At 39.5% G+C, this 16,801-nt stretch overlaps 1 protein-coding gene across 19 annotated transcripts in view; it reads left to right on the plus strand.

Annotated features, from left to right (window-relative positions):
- The window catches only part of WNK2 (WNK lysine deficient protein kinase 2), a 116,906-nt gene that overhangs the window by 86,846 nt on the left and 13,259 nt on the right, over positions 1-16,801 (plus strand). For 12 of the 19 annotated variants that reach the window (XM_040568172.1, XM_040568173.1, XM_040568168.1 and 9 more), the window contains 7 exons: positions 1,050-1,105; positions 1,183-1,871; positions 3,077-3,291; positions 5,366-5,581; positions 6,501-6,599; positions 11,809-11,853; positions 13,407-13,660. In XM_040568172.1, the coding sequence (XP_040424106.1) occupies positions 1,050-1,105; positions 1,183-1,871; positions 3,077-3,291; positions 5,366-5,581; positions 6,501-6,599; positions 11,809-11,853; positions 13,407-13,660 (1,574 nt within the window). Of the gene's footprint in view, positions 1-1,049; positions 1,106-1,182; positions 1,872-3,076; positions 3,292-5,365; positions 5,582-6,500; positions 6,600-11,808; positions 11,854-13,406; positions 13,661-16,801 lie in introns of those variants that run through there. The other 7 variants (XM_040568175.1, XM_040568181.1, XM_040568177.1 and 4 more) reach the window with 3 other exon arrangements.

Consider the following 16,801-nt stretch of genomic DNA (forward strand, 5'->3'; position numbering starts at 1 on the left):
CGAACTGATGCACCTGCAACTGCTTGCAACATCTCTGGCTGACCCAGCAGAGCAGGAGCTAATGCACTGTCTCTCCCAAACTGCACACTAGTGCAGTTCTTCTAGAATAAATAAGGGGCCTTAAATAGTGTCAAGTGCCAAAAATGCTCGTGGATCATTGGAGTCCACCACCACTTAAGTCAGTGTGAGAGGAAGACTCTGGGTTGCTTACATTAATTTGGCAGACTGAAGCCAGAGAAGAGCATATGCAAGTGAAATGCAGCACTGTGTAGTAAAATTAATGTATCCTAGATACCATAAAGCAAGAATGTATTTCACCATTTCAGGAATATGAAGTGACAGATTTCTGCCTTATGTTCACTCGGTGCAATGTGCCATAAGAAAACAGCTTTCTGAAAAGCTTGCATGTATTGCTTTGACTTCAAAAACAGTGTCCACATTGTGAAATAATGCTGTCTTGATTATTGCAAATAATACTTTGCTTCTTAAGCGCTTCTGTGGTCCAAATGGTCATCTTTTGAGCTTGTAATTTGCACTCTCAGCAATGTGGTGTTTAACTTCTTCTCAGGCACTTTAAATTGTTGGTGTAGGTATCTGTCAAATGAAAGGTGTGAAGTAATGGGCTATGTATGGTCAACTGCAGCATTTTGTGTGCATGAATATCTGACAGTAATTATTTTTTCAAGACATTAAGAATACTTCAGTAGTGCAGTGCAGGCCCAATGTAGATTTCATTCTTCTGTTTTTCTCTAAAATTATCCAATTGGCTAATGAAATTCCATACTCCTATTATTATTTGAATTCCCCAAATGAATAGACTGAAGAGAGTATTTACCTGCAGATATGGTATATTGTTATCATTATTGTCTACTGCATTTAACAAATAAAAATCCTAGATCCTGCGTTACAAGGAATTGATATTTACATTGTTCTTCAGTGCTACACCATTAGACTTCAGTTTATGATCATAAACATACATGTAGGCTTTTTCTATACTAAGGCATTCTAGATATTGATTTTTTTATTTCTTTTCCCAACTAATAAAACAGGATCGGCTGCAAGCATCACTCCAGCTCCTGTGGCTCCAGCAAAAGGCCTCCTTCAGGTAAGCAGAAACTATGGACAGTTCTTTGTTTGGTTGTTGCAGTTACTTTCAAAATTAATCTCCATTATTTTCTCCAGGTTGCACCTACATCACCAAGCATAGCTAAACAGATGGAAACTTCTAAAAGGAACGAGAACGCAAAGACTACAACTTCATCTACACACACAGATAATGTAATGCAGATATCTACAGCAGATGGGGTGATAAATAACCTTCAAAGGGATGACTCTCTAGACTCCGGTTCCTATGGAAAACAGGCTGAAACTCATGATAGTGGTACACCAGCCAAAACTATTGGCAGGTTTTCAGTAATCAGCACGCAAGATGAATTAACTTTAGCAGCGCCGCATTGCTTAAGGTTCTCTGCACCCCCAGACGTCTATCTGGATGAGCTACCTTCCAGCCCTGATCTGAAGACAGCTGTCCGACGGGTGCAGACAGCCTCTTCTGTTGATGTCCTTTGTGACCAGGGTTCGAGTGATTCTGCCGATGAGCCTTTCCATCGGCAGGCTGCTGCCGCTGCTGCTCAACTATCCCCACCGAGCAGTAGTGCGGCCACCGACTTAATTAAAAAAGCAGCTGCTTTTCTGCAAAGGTCTGGAAAAGCTAGCTCACAAGGCCTCGATTCACCTAATGGGCAAGGAACAAAAATTCCTACCATCAACATAACATCTTTCCACTCGCAGTCGTCATACATGAGCAGTGACAATGACTCAGAATTTGAAGATGCAGATATGAAGAAAGAATTGCAGAACCTGAGAGAAAAGTACGTCGGGTTTGCAAACGGTGCTAGGGTAGATTGTGTTAAGATACCTGGGCAGCATCTCTGCATATGCTAAGCAAATGTGTGTTTTGCATAGCTGTAATGAGTAAACAGGTCCTGAGCAAATTAGGTGTCACTGGGACTTTCCCCTGAATGTCATACTGCACCATTTTATGTCAATTTATTTGTCAATTCCATTTAGAAGTAGAATAATTCAATAGTAACTTTTTCAAAACAGCAAAGAATTTCTGCCATGATGTCCGGTTTCCCTACTGAAAAGCTGCATTGTTTTGGTAGCAAGCAATAGCATTTGTAACATGTTTGTGTGTAGTGTTAGGTTCCAATGTGGATGCCAGTTAAGGCTGCATAAAAGTAATCTGGATGTCTGCATAGACAGCTGAAATGGAGTTATCTTCACATCCTTCTCTGCGAGGGTAGTTTGGACTAGCAGATCCACAGACCCATCACTATTCCTGAACTCAATTTTACAGTAGCTCTCGTAATGTAATCTATGCAGTAATCTATCCAATCTCAGGGGTAGGCTGGCTGAGCCTGTACGGAGTCTGTAGTGCTGTCAGTCCCCAGAACCAGCTTTTTAAAATTTGAATCTTTCTTTCTTTCCTGGCATGTGATGGCTAAAAACTAGCATTAGCTGGTCGCGTAACCCAAATGTTTAGCTTAAGATACGATAGTTTTACTGAACATGGTTCTTGTTTTAAACAGAACTACAGTAATACAAAAACCTTAAACTCACTTTATGGCATCATTAAATCTGCGTTAATAAGATAATGATTCATGTGCTCCCATTTTATGGGAAACACTTTTGTTTTTCTTCACGTCGAACTATTTCAAACTGACATACTTTCCTCAAGAGGTAACTTTGTTGAAGCCACTGGTCTGAAAAGAGAAGTTCTGGAATAGTTTTGAGTTCATGTTAGATCTCATGTTGAAATTGATTGTTTTTACTTAGCATGTTGAACATCTTTTTAGCTGTCTAGGATTCTGTCTCATAAATGAACATATGAGAAGTCAGCCACCACATGTGCTAGGTAGATAGTTCTAACTTCATATGTACTGTTGGCTAGGCAGTGGATTGTCTTATAACTGAAGTCTGTTTTGTTTCATCTTGTAACTAAGTGTGCCGTCAAGATGTGGTGCTTCATCAAATACATTGCTAACAGTTTTTAATCTTTATTTTTTATGTTTAGGCATATGAAGGAAATTGCTGAACTTCAGACTCAGCAAAAGAATGAGATAGAGGCGCTGTACATTCGGTTGGGGAAACCCCTTCCTCCCAACATGGGGTTCCTTCACTCTGCCCCACCAAGCAGCCGTCGCCGAAGAACCAGCAAAAATAAATTGAAAGGTGGAAAACTATTAAATCCTCTGGTTCAGCAGCTCAGGAGTGGAACATCAAGCACAAGTAGGTACACTAGGTTACTTTCCATTTCCCTGTTGTTTGTTGCTGTTGTGGTTCTGCTGTGTAATTGCACAGACTGCAGAAAACATCCTGAATGTTTGAATCTTTTTCTTTCTTTTTTTCCTTAATACAATGACTCAAGTTTGCATACTGTGAACTGTTTTTGAAGTGGACTTCCTTTGAGAACATCTTATTACAGCTGCCTAGCACTGAGCCATACCTTCTCTGCATCGTTGACAATGTTTGGCAGCGAAACAATATCCCACTTTAATTTGGAATACGGCCTGGTTACATTTTCTCATCTTTTCTCCAAATACAGTTTGTTGATGTTTGTATTCACTTCCTAGGAACTGCTACCCTCTATTGATTGTGTGCTGTATCATGTTGTTTATTTTTTCCTATGACATGCCATATAAATAAGATTGGATTGCATTTGCTTCCCCAAGGATGTGAGGTAAAAAACAGTTATAAAAGCTGTGATGGATGCTTTGACCATTTGAAGAACTTTGAGATTTTTCAAATACTCTCAAACTGTGTGACAGTCTTGAGTCATTATCTCTTTGGAAAGTATGAAGATAACATTCACGTGGGAAATATTGATACAACCTGTGCCTATTTCTTCAGCAGGATGTAGAATAGAATAAAAATATTTTCCTTCAACTTGGTTCATGCTGTTATGTAGAAAGAGTAGCAGCACTTCCAGTATTAGCCCTGTATTTTGAATCTGGTAGGTCTTGTTTTCAAAGTCAATGTATTATAGAATTTCATTGCATCAGTCTTAACAGACGTGTTTTTTTAGAGGGTTTTGCTTTTAATTTAGAATTTCAATTAAGACAGGAATAGCAAAGATATTCAGAGGCAAGACATTCTGTGATCCATCTTGAATCTCTATTTCTGCACAGGAACTGAAGCAATGTTCAGCCTTTTATAAGTTTTTAGCTGCTGCTTGGTTAACTTGCATAGGTTTTACTCCTTTCCTTGTGGTGAGATGCTGTGAACGTCTGTGATCATTTGTCCATCCATTTTCCCATTTGTTCTTGGGTTGTCTGTAGCCTTTCTCTGTCTACACACAAAACCCATATTTTTGCCTCTGCTCATGGATCTTGGCTCATATCAGTGCATTACCTTAGTTCAAAGAATTAGTTCAAAGAATTTAAGCCTATTTCTACATTACAATGTCTTCGTCTCCATCCTTTTCATTGTCACTTTAAGTTAGAGAACTGCAGTCTGCTCAGTCTGGGTGCTTCTTCAGTGCATGCTTCCTTCATGCATTTCTTCAGTGTTACTTTTCACTTTTTTGAGGCATGGTGTAAAGTTTATGATATCTTTGAGAACCTGCATTCACTGTCTGAGTTTTCTCATCCTAGACTAGTTACATTCCTCATTTTTGGGCCTCCCTCTAGGTTCTTTCTCAGGGATCAAGGACAGGCAGTCTCTAATGCAGTTAGTTACTGACATACACTAATTAGCATTGCCACTGTTAGTTGCTTTTGCTGATAAATCCATGTCACGAATGATTACAAAGTTACTCAGGTGTTAAAGCCTCTTTGCCTGAGATATCTATATAGGTGGATATATAGATGCAGATTATATTTCATCACGCGTGTATCTATAGATAGCCATAAATAAAAAATTCCTCATGTCTTTTCAGCAACTTCTTTATTTCTCTCCATTTGTTTGCTTTCACCTTTCATGTTTGAGTGCAAACCTACTTATTCTGCTCTGTCATTTTGTGATTCCATCCTCCTTGTCAGGCACTTCTGCAACTCGCTTTGTTTAAACAGTGCTCTTTGAGTTCCTGACTCCAGTCTTTCTAAAAATGTGGAAAAGAAACGCTGTAAAAATCAAACTTACTCCACGAGCTTCTTGGAGAATCTGGATCAGTAATAGCATGTGAGGTTATTCTGTGCCACAGAATAATCTATAAAGTCTATGCTTAATATAGTACTTCAGAATTGTAGACTACTATTCTTCTTGGTAGCAAATTAACAATTATTTTTAGACGCTGTTTTTTTTTTTTTTTCAGTAGTTTCCTAGCATTTGCCATTGCTTGTATTTTGTTTGTTTGTTCTTTCAGGTAATCTTTCAGACTCTAAAGACTCGCCCCACAAAGAAACAACTAAAGCTCAATCTGGATCTCCAGAAATGACAGCAGTAACTTCTTCTGCATCAGCCACATTTGGGAAGTCTGTTCAGACACAGCAGCCATGCTCTGTCAAAGCCTCTTTGTCTTCTGACATCTGCTCCGGCTTAGGCCCCGAAGGAGGCGATGTGAATGCAAGCTCTGGCCAAGGTGATTTTTTTCATACCAGCTGTTCAGCATATCTTCCAGCACATGCTAAAATTAATTTGCTTCCCTTATGCTTGAACTTTTAGGAGTGGATTTCACTTTTAGAGATATAAGAACATGAACCTTTGGCAATCCAAATTACTGGCTTATCTTTTAAAATGCCACTACAGTATTGTCAGAAGAACAAAAATAAAGTATCTTACAAAGTATTAAGAATCAACGCTCAAGAAGGCACACTAGTTTTTTAGAAAGTAACTACCTTTTACTTTTGCCAGCGGTGGCTTTATACTGACACCTTTTCTGGAGTCTGCCTTATGGATTTCAGAGAAAAAAGGAAGGGAAGGAAAAAAAAAAAGATGAAGGATAGGAGATTGTTCCCCTTTGTTCATTTTGGGCTTTTTCTAGCCCATTGATACTGGTAGACCCAGATTTCCTCATTATAAAGTAGCAATCCATCTCGGATGTGGAAAAAAAAAAAAAGAAAAAGAACCAAGTTATGCTTCCATTATCTAAGGGGTTAACTTTGTGCATGCTTTTGGAGTCCCAGCTAAGTGACTGTAGAGTGGTAGATTTGGCTGTGTTTCCCCAGTCCTGACTTCCAATACTTCTGTGTAGTACACACCTCTGTAGGCTTTGACTGATCTTGTTGCCATGCATATTGGAAGTTATAATGATGATTAAGATACCTTCCTCGCATTGCACATCCTGCCAAACTAATCTACAAAATATCTATCTGTTCTCTTCTGCTGTTATTGCATCCTTTGTGTATGGTCAATTAACTTAATCCTCTTTGGCAAAGTTAAAATGGAGATGTGGATGTTTAACTAACAAAGCTGATTTGACTGATGGTATAGGACATCTGATCACAGCTACTTGTACTTTATAAGTGTCTTTGTTTTCTTCCCTTTATATTCATTTGCAGGCTGGACGGTTTTCCACCAAACGTCTGAGAGAGTGACCTATAAATCTAGTAGCAAACCTCGTACCAGATTCCTCAGTGGACCTGTGTCTTTGTCCATCTGTTTGTATTTGTTCTTTTGTATTTTATCACAGTCCATCTTTCTTTTACCCCCTTTTTCCAATTTCATGTTTTATCTCTCTAATATGTTTGGCAGGATGCCCCTTTTTCTGAACCATCTTTTCTTTCTTTTTATCTTTCTTTTAAGTAATCATCATGAACACACCTTATTTATATTAATTTTTCATATGAAAGCTTTTTTTGCACTGCTTTTGGCTCATGCCTGGGCACCAAAAGCATGTGTGGAAGATCTCATCATTTACTATATAGCCTTATGGTAAATTTTACCCTGGACTTATCAAAGCTTTTGTACTTTGTGATTTATGTTGAAGTAATTTTTTATTTGCAATGTGGCAAATATACATGTCTGCTGTCCCGGTTCCAGCGACAACAAAAAGAAATCCATCCTTCTGTAGACGAATGGTCTCTTTCACACATGTTTGGACTATGAAGACATGCATGTAGCAAGCTGATACAATACTAGAAGGTCACTGAAGGGTATAACTTCCATACAAGGGCTGTATTAACACAATATACAGTACTGTTTATATCCACTCTATTTTCTTTAATTTTTTCCCCCCGCTCTTTGCATGTGGAAATGCTGAGAGGATAGTGCTCCAGCTAGTTCTTTCAAAACGTCTTTTCTAGGTGGGCTTTTCCCCATGCATTCACTTTAAGTAGTGTAAGTGAGCAATTTTTTATATACTCATAAGTAGTGGGAAGATCTGGTTACTCCAAGGTAGAGTACCATCAAACATTTTTGTGTAAGCTGATCTGGCTGAAGCACTTCACTCAGTTGATTTTCTTATGACCTTATGTGACCTCAGAGATGAAGTCAATTAGCAGTTCATCAAAGCAGAAACAAATAAAAAGCAGTATCAGATTTTTATATGATACTTTGAAATGGATTGCTAGGATCCAGAACTTCTGAATTCAGATAATTGTGCACCTACTATTTATACCTTATTTGTATGACATCTAAAGTAATTGGCAATTCAACCAAATGATATCAAGCTTTCTAATTAAAAAATGCAAACCTTTTTACCTAACAGTATATGCTGCCTTTTAGGCAAACAGATTTTGCTTGTACAATAAAGATATGTTGGGCTGACCAGGTACTATAGGCCACTTACATATAACGCTAGGAAGGATAATAACTTTCTGGAGAAAACGTTTGGTTAACTGACTGTTTGTTTGCATTGGTAGCAGATCTCCTACTGGAGTTCTGTGTTGCTCATTATTATCCAAGCGGTATACATCAAAGCCACAAGAGCACTCAAAAACACTCCTCCTAATTTTATGAATAAACAATATTTTTTAAAATTATCTTGATTTTTGTTTGAGGCCCATAAAATTCAATCATTCAGGTTCTTGAAAACTGATGTTTACTGCTTAGCATACTGCATTTATTTTCATGCAAGTTTTTAACAAGTTTTGAGACAATTTTGCATTCAGGGATTTATCTGAGAACCTGAGGGAAATTCTCAGTTCACGAATTGTTCCATTTGGTATTATAATAGACATAATAGTTTCTTCTTCTGCACATATCATTCTCAGAAGTGGTTTCATTAATCTTTCACAAAATTACTATTCGGGAGGATGCAAAAAGACTGGGAGATGGCAATTAACAAACAATATATTAAAGATGTTTGGGTGCATGGATATTGTGAATGAAACCGAGGGAATATGTAAATTCTTCAAATCACGAAGTTTCCCAATACTTAAATAATTCAGCAGCACAACTAATTGGTTTCTGTTCTCAGCCCATATGCTCGCTTCTCCGTTTCTTTTGGGCAAAGTGTTCAGAGATTGGCACTCCCCCATTTCTGAGTCATATGAGAACACAGACCTGATTTCAGGCGCTTCACCCCGACACATCCATCCTGAGCTTGAAATACTGCCAGTCACTTCAGTTACTAGACAGCTCTCCACAGCTGAATTCCTGGTAGCTTTTGATGGGGATGGAAGGTTGTTTCGGCCTGTTTTCCTAGTGAGCCCACCTGGCTGGTTGTGTGCGTGGGAAGGGACTTGTGAAGAAGATGGGGCTGTATGCGTCCCACCTGGCCCAGGGCTGGGGCTGCTGCAGCCATAGTCAAAAGCTGGACAGACGTGTGTCTAGTGGTTCCATCTAGTGGTGTCCAGGGCAGCCGTGACCACAGGCCTCAGAAAAAATAGTGTCAAATGATGGTGATGACAGTGGGAATGCCGCTAGCTCACACCCCTTCCCCTCTGGAAGGGATGTAGTTTGACCCAGCATGAAGGAGACCCGAGCGTTTGGAGCAGGCGCTAGAAGCGCGGTGTGTTGGCATCTTTGCTGCAGGCTTGAGCAAAGAGCATGAGCGTTTGAGACACGGTGAGCAAGTGCACATGGAACTGGGGTACAACCTTCAAACACAGGTAGTTCTTTGTCTCTTGGAAATTCAGGTGCCTGGGTCCTTTCCACAAGTCAAGGTTTCCTAGGGGTTTTTTTAGTTTATTTGAGAGCTGCTGGGAGAAGTTGTGCTGGGTTTTCAGAAATGCTATGAATCTATACATTTGATGGAGGAATAACAGTGCTTTGGGGAGCCTGGGTGTTTCAAAGTGAGGCACGTATTGTATTAGTAGAGAAATCAGCAGCACGTTTCTAAAAATAAATGTTCAGACAGTTTTACCCAGTATTTTTCCCTAGTTACAAAGCCCATCAAACTTGAACGCTTTCACAGTGTTCTCCCAGGGTTGCTTTTGGTATCTGTCCCCTTTGTCCAGGATTGACTTTTCCTTGTACTTTTTGTGGAATAAAATATTTTTGATGGTCTCCAGCATAATTTTAGCCTTAGCTTCTTTCACGGGTTAAATTCCAGGGGCATCTTAGGGAGGAGTTTGCGCTGATTGTGAATGGGATTTTCAAAATCTCCATTTCGCTTAGACTTGTAATCTCATGTAAAGCTATTTTTGTCAGGTCTATAGTCATTAATATATTGTACGTGAATACGTGATTATGGAAATGGTCTAACAATTTATTGCCATTTCAATTTTATTTTAGCTTTCAAGTTTTTTGGCAGCTGTTATAGTACACGTATGGGACAGTGCGTTTTTTTCTGTCCTGTAAAATACAATAGCTACTTAATTTTTCAGATATTATCTCTGGAATTGGAGGTAAAACACTTTGCTTAACTTTTATGGTCTGAGATTAAATCTTGATTAAGATTCATCTCCTTTGCTTTTCAGCTATTAAACACCCTTATTGTAGAAGTAATACAATTAATCTGGTGAATTAGTTTTACCAAGTGCATTTTTAATTGAAATTGAATTTTAAATGAATCTTAGGTGGTGATCATCAGTCCCTGTTTCAGGTAATATCACTATTTAGATAATGTTTCTCATCTCCCAAGCAATGTGCTGGAGTGATACAGCTTGGAAGAAACAGCACTTTTTGGTGACTGACCCTTTCGTAGCACTTTTCTTAAAGTAGGCTCCCTTCATGTGGATATTTTGTGCATATGTCTAGTATCGTTGTTCTGTTACTTCCCCACATGATTTGGGGCCCCAGGTTTGATTTGGCATCCAAGGTGCACATTAGCTTGTGACTTGGTGTTCAGGAAGTAGAGGGTTTGGTGATTAAGCGTTTTTACATGCTTTTGAGCACGTACTGTAGTCAGCTGCCTGCTTGTATTTTTTGCAGGCAGTTGCTTTTCATTTACATACATACTGTGCCAAACACTACCCATTGCTGCTTGCAAAATGCTGCAGGATAGTTAAGAAAATAGCATTCCAATATCACTACTGCTGTTTTTATAATGGCAGTTGCTAGCTAACTTTAAGAGATAGGTAACGTAAAGCACATCTGAGCAAAGAGAGAAAAAAAATTACCAACAAATAAAAAATGCAACACAATGTTCAGTTGTGAATGTGACTTGTACTTTTCCTCTAGGCTTTGAGCTGAGAAACTAAACGTTTGGTCATGCTTGCATAAGACATTACTGTAGTCATGTCCTTCTGATTTCCCTGGAATAGAAACTTCATTAAACTTCATTAAACTATAGCAAATAACAAGAAAATCTTTCAAAACAATCCTTCTGTTCCTCCTCATGCCACCCATATCAGAACACAAGCATTTCTTCTCCCTTTTTTTTCCTCCCTCTTTTCTTTATTTTCTCTTTTCCAGTCTCTGAGTGATGTCTCTCCTTTCTCCTTTGAAGACTCATTCAGAGCCTCTGTCAACCTGGACCTGCAATCTCTGAGTTTAAAGCTGCATTTCTGGCACAGTAACATAAACCGATGGCACCAGTTCACCATGCAGGAAAAGCACACACATTCTGTATCTTGCCTTTTGCCCAGCCTCCTGATTTTGCTCATGTGTTCAAGTGCTTCTTCACAATAAACTTGCCATGCCCCATACCAGATCTTCATCTCCTACCATACCATGACAATATTCTTCTTATCAAGTCCAAAATACCTTTCAGGAAATTTGGCACTCAAATAGAAATGGTGCTCATGTCTGGCGAGATCTGACTGTCAAATAGGGTTCTCTGTACACTTCTGGCACTGTAGATAACTGTCCAACAGAATATGTAAAATAACGATGAAGGATCTAACAAGATAACAAAAAACCGCCTAGTTTGGTTAAATGAGAACTCTGCTGGATTATTTTTCTGCACTTGGACAAGACAGAAGGGAAACTCATTCACAGTTGCTTTAATTGAAGTTCAGAATCTCACATTTAGACACAAATCATACTAATAAATATTTGAGAAAATTGGCCTCAGACCTGCAGAACAATGTATCTTTTTGGACTTGTAAAACAGGACTCTTAGGGTTGTTTTGCAGTTTCTCTTTGCAGCCAGACTAGCTTTACTTGTTCCTGAAAGCATTTTTGGCCTCCTATCACAAACTGAATTGACATCATTTCCTGCATAAAATAGGAATCCAAATCTCCTAGTAGGAAGCCAAGGCAATTTGAAACAAACAAACAAAAATGCATCTTTAAGTCATGGGACCTTGCTTTTGGCATGCTATTGTACCTTTCAAAGCTTCTGAATGGCTGCACATTAATAAAGGTTTGAGCTGTCCAGTTATTTAGACTTTCTTTACTCACCTGAACTGCTGACTTTGTCTGTCCTTTCTTGCATAATAACTACTTTCTGATTGCTTAAAAGTACAGAAGCTTGTCCATCAGATTTGTTGTGTTTAGTCTTACCTAATTCTGTATGTCTTGTATTGTTTTACCTTGTAGGGTCCACCTTGAAACGACTATGTCTAGGCAAAGATCACAGTAGTAGTAACTATCCCATTTTTGTTTCTCAGTATTTCCTTCATGGCATGGGATTATTTTTGGTTTTGTTTTTTAATTTTTACTAAAAGCTACTTGTTTAATGAATAGAGCTGATGCACTTATACTGGTATGAAATTAGACTGTATAAATTGTGATACTTTCATGATAATGCATGTGCTGTGATGTTTGGGGAACCACGCATGCTGCAAGACAGTTGTGGTATTCTTTGTGTGTGAGACTGTGCACGCATGCAGCCAGAAAACTGGATTATGTGTATATGTTTTTCTAAAATACACGTCTTTATATGACTGCAGTTTTCTGCTGGAGGAATTTATAGCTTAAAACTATCTTGTTCCTGTTGAGATGCATGAAATAATAAACACTAATTGAAGAGCTTTTCAGTCAAAATACTTATTTTCTCACTGGTCCCTTCCCCCCCCCCCCCCCCCCCCCCCCCCCCCCCCCAAAAAAAAAAAGGAAAAGGAAATGAGCAGTATTGACTTAGATGTTATGTTGCAGGTTGAATGCATGATCATTTACAGGTTATTAACATTTTACATAATCGTAAGAGTAATTAGTTTACTCAGTTTCATTGGCTGGTAACTGATTAACAGAAAAAAAGACTGAATGTTTGTGTTTGCCTATATAATAATTTTACTACAGTTCTCTGAACTTTTTGCTTGGAGAGATGGTCTTTATTTAAAATACGTAGATGCATCAAAACTGTGTGCAGAAAGTTAGTTTCTGTTCAGGTCAAATTCAGGCACCTTTGGTTGCTGTTCACTGCTGATCTTGCTGTGTCAGACTTGTAGTTACCAACAGATAAATAGGACGTTATTTCTATAAAAAATAGAAAAAAATGTGAGCCTATAAAATTAAATCTGTCAATACTCTTCCTGTCTGCTCTCACCTATCCCAGAAGTTCTGTATCTGTATCTTTGTTTCAGAAACTCAAACACCCACTTACGTCCTCCTCTCTCCTCTTTCTTCTGTGCACTCATGGTCCTGATGTTTTTTTCCAAAACGTGAAGATGACAGCAAAACTGGTCCTAGCGCAGAGAGGCTGCGGGTTCCCAGAGCCTCTGAGGCAGAGTAGCCAGCTGTACTCGTAACCTGTATGGTAATTGAGTTTTTCCAGGAGGACAGTAAACTTATGCAAGTAAAATAGATGGTAAATTCATTTTTAAAATGCACGCAGCTTTAGCAAGTAACACGCTGCCTCGCACCCTTGGGGTAGTCTTCCATGAAGACACTTTGCAAGCCTTAGGAGGTCAGTGTTACTGGGAATGAGTTGTTTCTTCTCTCTTGGTCGTTAATTTCAGCTAGAGAGAAGTTTTGCGTACTACAGCTAGTGGCTCAGGTAAGGTAATGTAATTGCAAATATGAATGCATTGGACCTGGACCATTTCTTTAAGCAAAGGTGTTCTGTAGAAAGGAGGGGGAAGGCTAAGTCAGAAACAGCACCATTTGATTAATCGCAGTATGTGAGAAACTGTTTGAGCAGCAAAGTGGTGAGACGGAGATGCCATTGTCAACTTTCTTTGTGTGTGATTTTCCAGGATCCTCCACAAACAGTCTTGTAACGTGTCCTGAGCCCCTCCCGCAATCAACTCTGCAGGTTCAGGCCAACAACAGTAACAACAAGAAGGGAACCTTCACAGACGATCTGCACAAGCTGGTTGACCAGTGGACAAGCAAAACTGTTGGAGCTGCACAGGCAAAACCTTCTTTAAACCAACTGAAGCAGAACCAAAAAAGGCAAGACATGGAGCCAAAGCCTAATCCCATGCAAACACAGAATGAGACATGTGGAGTAAGTGGCACTCCTTGAAGAAAATACCTTTTGCTATGTGTCTGAAAGCCTTTGCAGAACTCAGATTTGGAGGAGGACATAAACTAAATCACATCAAATAGATGCTTCATATAAATGTCCAACTCTTTTCATTAAGTACTAAAATAGATTTTTAAAAATTTGCCTTTTGGAATAATATTGGGAGATACATGGGCTGCAATATGTATATAAATATATATTTTTTAATTGCAAACTACTCATTAACAGAAATATACAGCAATACTCGTACCATTAACCATATGTTCTTTGAGTTAAGTTTTTACTATTGCTAAAATTTTCTTTTCCTTGGTATTTAACATGAATCTTCCTTAGGCAGAACGGTGGCTGGGCTAGTGGCTTGGTGGCAGCAAGCTTTTGTTTTAGCAGAAGCAGTGTGGATGCCGTGCTGAGATATGGGACAGACAGATTTTGTTCTTACCCTTGCTTGTTGTGCTGCACTGTGCAGTGCTAAACTCTTGTGCATCTCTAAGGCTCTCTGCCTCATGAAAACAGAAATTCTGTGAAAGTAAACTACAATAAAATGGGAATTACAAGTGCCCCCATTCATCCCCTCTCATTTTCAGTAGCAGGAAAACAACATTGTGACGTCTGTTTGTGTCTGTGTTTAGCTCTTGTTTTTATGACCGTGTGATGATACGGAGGCAGGCACAAAAGCGAATGAATCCCAATTTACAATCCTCTCCCACCCTGGTCCGGTTTTCCAGGCTCCTTCCTCCTCCTCACAGATGGGTGGTTTGTTGACTAATCACTTCTGCTGGATTCATTTTTTGAAAGAGTGGAAATTGAGCCAAAGTAGAGGAAAATAATTTTAAAGGCAAAGAAACAGTGAAAACAAAACTAATGAGGGACTGCTTGAATATAATACCTGATAATAATAACTGAAAAACAAGATAACTGGACCTGAGCAGAAATCCATTGCGTATTTAGCATGTAGAAGGGAAAAGGCATTTGTATGCAGCAGGGCAGCTGTGTAGCTGTTCAGGAGGTGAAACTTGCTGAAGCGGGGACTTGCTGCTGTGTCTGCCTTGCTGCCTGCTGGTTTCTGAGTTGGTAGATCACTGACTTCACAGGAAAAAAAAACATTTCTGTAAGTTTATTAAGCAATTTTACATCAATTCCTAGTGACCATAAGTGAACAGAAAACAGAGAGAAAATAACCCTGCTATGTAGTGATAGTTTGAACAGTATAAAAGTGTTCGGTGTAGTAGCAACAGCAACTTAAGACCCTATTAGTACTCACAAAACAGGTCAAAGAGGATGTTAGTAAACACAAAGGTTTCTGGAGGTGCTTTAGAAAGTGATGGTGAGGGCACAGGATTTTGATCCCTTTAAGTCACTTCTTATTCTTTTCAGTGTGCTTTTTTGCACCTTGATTTCTTTTCCCTGAGACTAGTGTGATAGATTGAAGTGTTTGGTGGGGGTGTTTCACCTAATTTCAACTCTGGGAAAGACAGTGGTTATTTTTCTTATCTAAATGGGCTGTTAACATCAATTTAGGGTTAATTTTGCCTTCTGCTACGTGCTGTTTCAAGCCTGTGGAAAAGGCAGAATGTCTCTTTGAGAGAACAGGAACATCCTTGTCTTGACGCACTGGTTTTAGAAGGTTTGTGCTTTTCTAGAATATGCCTGTTGTTCCAAGGAATGAACGAGGCTGAAGTAACTCAGATTGTTTACAAAGAACTTAAAAAGGTTGGGATTCCCTGCTCTTCAGTTCACGTTGCCACTTGCTGCTTGGAAAGCTTTCAGGCAGACTACAAGCACTGCGCCAGCTTGCCCTGGGTCATTTTATGCATCAAGGCCTAGTAGGGGAGTGGGGCTGCAGAAGAAGTAGATAGCAAATCTGCCTAGTGTGCTTAAGGTTTTTGCTGGGGTGTTTTGGCTGCGAGGATGGCAGAGCCTGCCACAGATGGTTTCGGACCTTCCGATACAGACGAGCCCCTCTGAATTGCACCGTCCTGTGCAGGGAGCAGGGGCTGCCGCTGTGCTGCATCCATCCTCCCTCTCAGGGAGGAGAAAGCAGAAAACAGGGCCACGGATGTGATTTAAAAGACTTTTAGGACAGTACAAGGGCTGTTCTGGAAGTCAAGCATCATTCTGCTGTTTGTGCCTTTTCAAATTCACCCTAGAGGAGATCTGAAGTGAAGGCAGGAGAATGCATCACAGTGTTAGGAGAAGAATAGCCCAAAGAGCAGGGGGAAACTGTGAGAAAGGACACTTACCCTGGACAGCCAGACAAGTGACCCAAAAATGCCAGTTCTTGGAGTAATGAGTTATATGGGGAGATGTTATACTTGCACTAAATCAGTGTTGAGTCCATGTTTTAAAAAGGTATTAGGCAAAAAGAACTCAGGAAATCACATAAAGGAAGGAAAAAATAGCTTCCTAACAGGGAGACTATAAAGCTCAGGCTGTTCTTCTTCAGTCCATCTGTTAACACCATCTTTTTGTTTTCCTTGTGGTTAAATACAAGAATACCTTTGCAATAAAAGAATTGAGGAGCACTAAACAGATTTCCAGCCCACCAGAGAAAGTTATAAAAAATAAAAAAATAAAAAAAAAAAAAAGCTTTATGTTGGAAATAAAGGCTAGATAAATTGGAAATGTGGTGTTACTTAGCTCTTTATTTTTATTTTTTTTGGCAGTGCCAATGGCTAAACGTTTGAACAAAGCAGCAGCAAAGTAGGAGAGCAGGTTGCCTCCTACCTTCAAACTGGGTATTTTGTTGTGGGAGAAGCTAACGCTGGTCCAGTGTGACACTTGGCAATGAGGGCCAGGAGGCGGTGTTCATGCCTTTGTTTTGAAATGTCCTCTGGAGTTTATTGGAAAGAAAGATGTCCGAGCTTGAAGAGCTTTTAAACAGGAGTAGAAGCAATGTGAATTATCCCATAGTGCTCTGTTGGCTCTAGGGAAAGCCCCGGGACTCAGCACCATGCAGAGCTCCTCCATGTAGCTGATGGGCATCTTCCCGGGGTGCAGGTTTGGGACTTGTGTTAACACAAAGTATGACCAAGAAGGCATTGGACCAGATGGCCCCTTTCTTCTGTGTTCGTTTTCCCAATCTCTAGGCTAAAGTAAAATGGTAACAAAACATCGGTAGGGGTA

This window comes from Cygnus olor, chromosome 10, assembly GCF_009769625.2.
Source record: "Cygnus olor isolate bCygOlo1 chromosome 10, bCygOlo1.pri.v2, whole genome shotgun sequence".
NCBI lineage: Eukaryota > Metazoa > Chordata > Aves > Anseriformes > Anatidae > Cygnus > Cygnus olor.